General features: G+C 29.3%; 1 protein-coding gene across 1 annotated transcript; it reads right to left on the minus strand.

Moving 5' to 3' along the window:
• Positions 1–394: 394 nt before the first annotated feature.
• LOC132754604 (acetylcholine receptor subunit beta-like) lies at positions 395–2,335 on the minus strand (the record flags this gene model as incomplete). Its single annotated transcript, XM_060745260.1, has 3 exons — positions 395–590; positions 946–1,055; positions 2,291–2,335. Coding segments are annotated over 3 exons (351 nt in total), but the record flags the coding sequence as incomplete, so codon positions are not given.
• Positions 2,336–9,932: the final 7,597 nt, after the last annotated feature.

Here is a 9,932-nt window from a genome sequence, read left to right on the forward strand (position 1 = left end):
CATTTTTCATTGACGCGCTTATAGTATAACGCTAACATTTTGCGCGTCTTTACACTATGTTTGTAAAAACGCTAATGACGTCACGTCAAAATATATGCACGGCCGTGCAATACCATATTTACGGAGTCGCCAAAATCGGCACGGTGATAAATGACGATATGGCAAGAGGCAACATTCTATACTGTAAACTGAAAATCTTTCTAATGGATGTTTGAAAAATAAAATAATACTGGTATGATGATAAAATTCATACCTATAATAGGTTAATGGTTTACCTTTTCCATCAAATTTGTAGCTGATATTGTGGCATATATAAAAACACGCATTTACAAGAAACGAATATAACGCAATGTTTTCAGATTGATAACAAACAAAGAGAGATTGTACTGAAATGTTAGAACAAGAAAGAAATATATGAACATACCACGATTTCACATGTCTGTGTATCGAAGGGAAATTTGGAGATGTCCACTGAGCAGGATGACACAAAGTAAGCTGGTGCGAGCCAAAATACTGAACCACTGGGGTTTACACTCATTGGGATACTTTTCTGGTTCCCGTCATCGCCTATCACTTCTATTCCAGTAACACTGTAATTGTCAACGTTACAGTGGAAGATTAAGAATAGTATTAAGATTGTACATTTTGAACATTCAGTTATCAAATATATACATGGCCTTTTGTGAATCCTATATTATACATAAAATCTACAGTAATATGCAATAACTTTAAAAGTAACATTTCTTTTGACTTCAAAAGTGATATTACGATTGACAAATACTGAAAATCATGATTTTCATGAAAATGTCAATTTCATTAATAATTCAACTGGTTAATTTTTATTATATACTGTATGAGAATCTTCTTTATAAAATATTCAATGTATAAAAATCGGATGCATGTTCAAAATATGAATTCGATTTATTATAAGATAAAGTAACTCACGAGTTTTTCAGTGCAAGTGTAGGTCTCCATATCTGACCTGATTTGAAAAAAACGTTAGACACGTTTCCGTTTTGAGATATGTTCCAAGAAAGGCGATGATCATTCCAAATCTATAATATAATGACTTTTTCATATACACCATCGAGGGAAATTATTGTATATTGCCACATGGCTTAAATCTAATGTACAAACAAGTCGTGATTTTGGTGGTTGATTTGTGTCATTCGTGTTTTTTGCTCCGCTAGCTCGCTAAGCGAACATACGAGCATTAACAAGTTAAAATTGCGGGGTGCGCTAGCCTTATTAGCGGAGACGCGGGGCAAAGTTTTAATTAATAATAATTTGCCACGTGGGGGCGCGGATCGAGATTTAAAACGGCGGGGCAAGAAGCGAAAACCCGCTCACTAGCGGGGGTGCGGGAAAAAGTTTAATAAAAAAAACTTCGCCCCGCGCACACGCTATTTAGAATGTGTTCGCTCCGCGCCCCGCCGTTTTATATCTTAAATCTCGCCCTGTCTGCCCACGGGGGCGACAAATCACGTTCCCGCTAATTAGCGTGTTTTCGCTTCGCACCCCTGCCTTTTATCTACTTAATTCTCGACTTTTGGTTTGGCGGGGCCGGAAAATGTTTTGTTTATTAAACTTCGCTCCGCGCCCCCTCCTTTTTATTTTCTAAAATTTCGCTTCACGCACCCGCGGTATTGACGTTCTATTTATCAAACTTCGCCCGGCGTTCCCTCTTTTTAGCGTTTTTCGCTCTGCGCTCCGCCGTTTAACTTGTTAGTTCTCGACTTTTCGCTTGGCGAGGCGAAAACACGCTAATTAGCGGGGTTGACAGTCGAGGTCCTATTTTTTGTTAAAGATTGCCCCGCGTCCCACTAATACGCGTGTTTTCGCTCCGTACCCAGATAGTTTTTTTTTATTAAATCTTAATCCCCGCTACCGCGAGTCGAAGTTTTATTTAGGTAAACTACGCCTTGCTCCCCTTGCTGATAGGCGTGTTTTTCGCTCTGCGCCCCAGCAATTTTAACTTGTTTATTCTCGAGTTTTCGCTTGGCGGGTTGCGAGGCGAAGACACAAATGCCACAAATCAGCCAACATACGTGTGATAGCAATTTCTTTGAGAGTTTGTCTCCATAAATACTTACTAAATATGAAAACTATTTCCTATAAAAAAGTAAAAAATCTGAAATTCTTTTAGATAATGATTTGTTCCTTGTTTGACGTAGTATGCGAAAAAAATGTTTAAACACATTTACACGATTATTTAACGCATATAAAAGCATAATGTTCTCTTAAGGAATCGTTAGATGAAAACTTTGCAAGTTAATGTAAATAAACTTACGACTACCAAAGATCCTATAACTGCTAAGGTCTGATCTACAATATCCTTGAAAATGATAATATTACATATTATGTAATTATAGCCGCCTCGGTCTTCAACAATATAATGACTGCAAGGTATTAAACAAGAAAATCAAAATTGTGTGATGGTGGTGGTGTTTGGGTAGTTTTCACTCCGGATCACGGCAGAAAGTCACATTGAATTCACCAGAGCATATTTCAACCACCGCATCATTCCTGGGCAGACTGTCAAACAGTTTACCAGTACTTGTTGCATTCACTTCGCAAGGAACTGAAACTTTGTACATGCCAGAGCAGAGGTACAATGCGAATGACTGTAGAAAGGATTTTCCTGATCAATCACAACGAAAGTGACCTTTGCGTCGTCCGGGGAATCGAACTCGGGTCGCCCGATTCACAGTCCAACGCCCTACCTATTGAGCTAACCGGGGGGAGGGGACGGCTTGTTGTATCAAACATTGTTTCAAAGTAAAAATTCATTTTATACTTGTGACAGTTTGAAAAGACCTGTTTAACGATTTTATACCGTTTAACAATACGTTTTTTTTTAATTTGCCAATAAATATATTTGTAATATTCATTTTTTCATACCCAGTGAAATATATTGTTTATTAATAAGATTTCTTAACCTGTGACAATTGTTTTGGTTTACAATAAGATTTCTAATACCAGTGACAATGAATTGTTATAATAAGATTTCATACCAGTGACAATATATTGCCTATAATAAAGATTTCATACCAGTGACAATGAATTGTTATAATAAGATTTCATACCACTGACAATATATTGATATTATAAGATTTTCATACAGTGTGAAAATATATTGTAAGAAATAAGGATTTCATACCAGTGAAAATATATCTTGCTATAATAAGATTTCATACCAGTGACAATGAATTGTTATAATAAGATTTCATACCAGTGAAAATATATTGTTATAATAAGATTTAATACCACTGACAATATATTGTTATAATAAGACTTAATACCAGTGACAATATATTGCTATAATATGATTGCATACCAGTGACAATATATTGTTATAAATAAGATTTCATACCAGCGACAACATATTGTTATAATAAGATTTCATACCAGCGACAACTATTTTATAATAAGATTTCATACCAGTGACAAATATATTGCTATAATAAAGATTTCATACCAGTGACCAATATATTGTTATAATAAGATTTCATACCAGTGAAAAATATATTGCTATAATAAGATTTAATACAAGTTACAATGAATTGTTATAATAAGATTGCATACCAGTGAAAAATATATTGTAATAATAAGATTTCATACCAGTGAAAATATATGTTTTTATAATAAGATTTCATACCAGTGACAATATATTGTTATAATAAGATTTAATTACAAGTTACAATGAATTGTTATAATAAGATTGCATATACCAGTTGAAAATATATTGTTATAATAAGATTTCAATACCAGTTGAAAATATATTGTTATAATAAGATTTCATACCAGTTGAAAAAATATATTGCTATAATAAGATTTCATACAAGTGACAATATTTTGTTATAATAAGATTTCATACCCAGTGAAAATATATTGTTATAAATAATATTTAATACCAGTGACAATATATTGTTACAAATAAGATTGCATACCAGTTGAAAATATATTGTTATAATAAGATTTCATACCAGTGAAAATATATTGTAATAATAAGATTTCATACAGTGAAAATATATTGCTATAATAAGAATTTCATACCAGTGACAATATTTTGTTATAATAAGATTTCATACTAGTGACAATATATTGCTATAATAAGATTGCATACCACGTGAAAAATATATACTTATAATAAGATTTCATAACAGTGACAATGAATTGTTTTTAATATGATTGCATACCAGTGAAAATATATTGTTATAATAAGAATTTCATACCACTGACAATATATTGATATAATAAGATTTCATACCAGTGACAATAGATTGTTATAATAAGATTTTCATACCAGTGAAAATATATTGTTATAATAAGATTTCTTACCTGTGACAATTGTTTGTTACAATAAGATTTCATACCAGTGACAATGAATTGTTATAATAAGATTTCATACCAGTGAAAATATTTATTTATAATAAGATTTCATACCAGTGGCAATAGATTGTTATAAAAGATTTTTGATACCAGTGACAATATATTTTTGATAATAAGATTCAATACCAGTAAAATATATTTGTTATAATAAGATTTCAATACCAGTTGAAAATATATTGTAATAATAAGATTTCATACCAGTGAAAATATATTGCTATAATAAGATTTCATACCAGTGACAATATTTTGTTATAATAAGATTTCATACCACTGACAATTTATATTGATATAATAAGATTTCCCATACCAGTGACAATATATTGTAATAATAAGATTTCATACCAGTGAAAATATATTGCTATAATAAGATTTCATACCAGTGACAATATAATGTTATAATAAAATTTTCATTACCAGTGACAATATTTTTTTATAATAAGGATTTCATACCACTGACAATATATTGATATAATAAGATTTCATACCACTGACAATATATTGATATTAATAAGATTTCATACCAGCGACAATATATTGTGATAATAAGATTCATACCAGTGGAAAAAATATATTGTTATAATAAGATTTCATAACAGTGACAATGAATTGTTTTAATATGATTGCATACCAGTGAAAATGAATAATGTTATAATAAGATTTTCATACCAGTGACAATAGATTGTTATAATAAGATTTCATACTAGTGACAATATATGCCTATAATAAGATTTCATACCAGTGACAATATTTTGTTATAATAAGATTTCATACCACTGACAATATATTGATATAATAAGATTTCATACCAGTGAAAATATATTGTGATAATAAGATTTCATAACAGTGACAATGAATTGTTTTAATAAGATTTAATACCAGTTACAATATATTGTTATAATAAGATTTAATACCAGCGACAACACATTGTTATAATAAGATTTCTCACCAGTGACAACACATTGTTTATTGCAAGAGAACATTGTACGAAAAACTTGATCAGCCGGTCGAACGTTGATATTGTAACCAGTTAATAAATCTGTTTGTAATTTTACTCTCGTCATCGATTTATAGAATAGGCACCAGTTTCCGAAATAGATTAAATAAATGATATATACATATACATATATACATATTATTTCTTGATATTCGTTATGAATGACATATTATTTCGAATGTGCGCTCTGTATAACTGTTGATATGTCTCATAATTTGACCCAACAGAATTTCACTACCGTAAAACATAAAAAATCGTTCAATATTTTAATAATACTTTTGTAAAAAAAAACAACCATACATTTCCTTTAGCTCTAGCTGTCTAATTTTTATCTCATAATTTATTGTTATCTGTATTTACATTTAAATATTTTTTCTCTAGATACTTTCCAATTAACAATGTCCATAATGATAATTAATTGAATAAAATAAAGATTTTTTACCTTGATCAAAAAAACGTAAAAAGCACAATCCCAAAAATTTTTAAAACATTTTTATTTTGGGGAAGTTAAAAACCGGGTCCCCCACGCAGGGGACTGGGAAAACAGCTTTTTATTTTAAGTACAAGATATACCAAAAGCGCCAAACTTTTGCGCTTTTTGACAAAACCCTTTATGTAACCCGGAAATAAATAAATGTCCATTAAAAATTTTTTTTTAAAGGGTTTGTATTTACTTTAAAAAGGTTACGTTTGTAAATTTATTTTTGCATTATTTTTTTCCTTTAAAGGGGCCATTTTTTCCGATCCCTTGCGTAATGGGAAAAAAATGGGAACATTGTTTCACATTGCTCAAAACGTGATTTCTATATTTAAATCATTATATAATTTAAGCTATAATCTCAGTTAGTTAGCGAGACTGGTTAAATATTGGTTAAGTATTAACTTTAACAACCTTTTCTGCCGGAAAATAAATGACCCTAAAACAAAAAGGTAATGTTTGCCTAAACTTACTTTAACTGTAAATTAAGATTTGTTGGTATTGAAAAATTCTCTCTTTTGTTACATTTCGTCAATGACCACCATTATGAAAATCGGACTTTGATTTTTTTTATTTAACTAGCAGATAGTAACAAACTGGCAGAAGTGTTTTTTGGTACTATACTAGCTGAAAATATATGTTTGATAATTACTAAATATATGTTTTAGGATATTTCAATCACTCTTATTTAAACATTATTCAAATATTTTAATATTTGATAGTATTATAAAATATTACTTTAAATTATTGAACGGAATTATACAGGAGTGTTTAATTGCAAAATTAGTTCTTATTTTGTTACAATCGAAATAAATCGGCCCTAAACAGAAGATTGATATTAAGTTACATGTATTTGTGTTTGATTCCAGAGTCAACGGCATTCATCATACCAAATAAAATTCCATAAATTTCATTCAAGTTCAGCAAGATTACTCTATTTAAAATTAAAACAAAAAAGATAATTAAAAAAAGCAATTTTGATTATACAGTTTTACATAAATAAATGCATGTTTAAAGAAAAACTAATTGATGAATTTTTCATTCAAATTTCAAACGAAATAAGTGAGCTAAACAAGCAATTTATCTATTTTATTCTGCCGTGACTGATGCTATGATTATATCAGTGTATATACCAAATATCTTAGTACCTAGTACTAACATTCTACACAAATCTAATTCATTGTTTATTCATATGTCTTATCAATTGAGATATTTATTTATCTTTATTTCTTACATTATGCCAATGGTCAGGACTATGAAACATTATGCTTGTGATAATTTTTGTTACCTAAAAATTTTGTTACGAAACAAATTCAAACCTCGACACATTGCGTGATTGCACAGAAGAAAAAAATTAAATGAAAGATTTTTTTTAAAAAGACGATCATATCTTTTCGTTAAGATTTCTTACATTTATATACATGTAAGATAATAATACGCTACCGATTACAATGACTCAATAAACAATTGCCATTTTAAGCCACTTGCATTGTGCCGCAAAGCTGACAATGTGGTTTGATGTCTAAAAAGAATAACACATTTATTTGATTAGGTCGGAATTGTTTACATATAAAATTAATGTTCAATATTCGTGTAGTTTAATACTGTTTATAAAGTTGGTACAATATTAATTAAAAAGGGTGCTTTATTTAATTGACATTGGGCTTATCCAGTTAAAAAAATAAATCTGGCCGAACAATTTTATCAAATTGTCATGATGAACAGCATTTGTTTTTAGTATAATGATGAACACATAAGAACGTCATACCAGCAAAACATAGTAGAATGGTCTGCACAAGAACTTTGAACATGGATGTGAAAATGATAACGACGTAACAAAATGGATGATTTATGTAAAATACGAGTCACAATAATGTCATTGAAAATAGTGCGATGGTGTCAGAAATATTTTTTTTATTTATTTATTATTTTTAAATTGTTTATTAACTATTTAATCTATCAATTTTAAAGTAAGGTTATGTATCATAATATTTCATATACAATGTTAATAAAAAAGTTATGATTTAACTTTTATTTAATTTTATTTAAACAAGCTATCGATAAAATATTAATAGTGTTTTGCTAAAATAGTAAAATGAAAGAAATTCTGAAGGTCACCAAACTTGGCAAAAATTTAAAATGGTCATGACCCTGATCATAAACGATAATTGTAAATGTTACCATCTATAACTTAAGTAGAATTCTAAATTTATCTGCAGATCTACTCATAGGGCAATAATTATTGGAACATTTTACATGACACGACACTCACGTGTCAATCCATAAAAACCACAAGTCAAGCAATGCGTGTACGCTGAAATAAAAAATACAAAAAATCTCTTAAATTTGTTAACAATTGATGGAAATAAATAAATTGAGATTTTGAGACAGGATCGAATGTTATGAAACCAATATTTTCCCATTTACTCATTTATTTACGATAGCTATAACCTTCTTTTAAACTTTATGTTATGTTCAATAACATATTGCCCATGGTAATATTTTTTAAGAGTATAAAATAAGGTATTTATTTATCACCTTGCAATTATGAGAACAATTATTATCTGTTATGCATTAAATACCGTGATCATTGAACACCTGTTAAATTACTTAAAAACGGCATAATGAAAAACATTTAATCTAAATTGGGTATTGCATTACTTTGACTTAAAATTCTTCTTAATCTCATTGTGAATAACAATGAACTTTATGAGGAATTAGTATACACCGGTAGTAGTTTAACATTTGAAATCTGTCCAATCTTGATATAATTTGATACCGTTCGGAACGAAACAAATTGTTTAGGTACCATTTTCGCACATTATGAGTAAAGTTTGAAAAAGTTCAAGGATCGTGAATTTGCCGCAGCCGTCATTGCAACGCATATTACGGCACAAAATTGTTTGTTTTTATTTGTTACTGCATGTGTTCTCCTCCGTTAATGTACACCTGCATGTACAGTTTTTTATGCAAGAATAGAGTTTAGACTCTTTTTTTTCAAGTATTTTTTATAAATGATTAAGTGTGTATAAAAGAAGTGTAAGATTACTGTATATTATACTTTGTATGTAAAAAGGTGATCGGTAAATGATGTTGACTTTATTCTGTTAATAACACAACAGTTTGGGTTTTCATTAAACATGGCAGCAAATCTATAACACAATCATATAATAAAACGGTTGAAGTAAGTTTAGAAACGTCTTAAATGTATATGATGCCTAGCTTAGGTTAGTATAGGTACACATCCATTAGATCAATACATGTAATTACTTTGCCACCGATATAGCCGTGTAACTTGTCTATTTTAAAACTGCGTTTTGTAAATTTCATGAAAACAGGAATAGCTATTTTTATCGTTTCATATTGTTACGAGCCAGGCGTAACGAGAAAGAAAAGCCAGCAACAAACTTGTAACAATAACAAATTTATTACAGAAAAATTATTAAAGAAAAATAAAATAACAAATTATCTTTACAAATACCTGAAGTCCAAATAAAAATTACAAATGTCTAGTCTGATCCTGGAATGATCCTTTTTCAATAGCACAGTTAAATCCAAGTTAAATCCAAGAACACTTTAGAATAAATTCCCACAATAAAATCCACAAGAATAATTTATTTTAAAATCCAAGCTCCAATAATTCACTTTATATCCAAGTTAAATAATACTCCAAATATATTGATGACTTAAAAGATCACTGATGACTAAAAAGGTAACTGATGACTTAAAGATAAGATTAATGAAAAATGTCTCCTTATATATATTAACTAAGAAGTTTCCAGAAAGGTCTATTATGTTCTCAAGTAATCATAATCTAGCAACTTCAACAATAAAGATCATTCCAGAAGTTTCTATCTAAATATAATGCATGAGTTTTCTACAACAGTTAAGAACCTTCTAGTACATACATGTAGTTTATGTTCTAAAAATAGAACAATGATAATATTGGAAATACCAACTGGTCAGATATAAATTATATACATGTAATATGTTGCATACATAACACTTCCCCTCTTCAAGAAAAAGAAATATGAATGAAATGAATATTTCTTTTACATAAATTCAAAC

This window comes from Ruditapes philippinarum, unplaced genomic scaffold (genome assembly GCF_026571515.1).
Source record: "Ruditapes philippinarum isolate M1 unplaced genomic scaffold, ASM2657151v2 ctg6321_1_1_1_1, whole genome shotgun sequence".
NCBI classification, from domain to species: domain Eukaryota; kingdom Metazoa; phylum Mollusca; class Bivalvia; order Venerida; family Veneridae; genus Ruditapes; species Ruditapes philippinarum.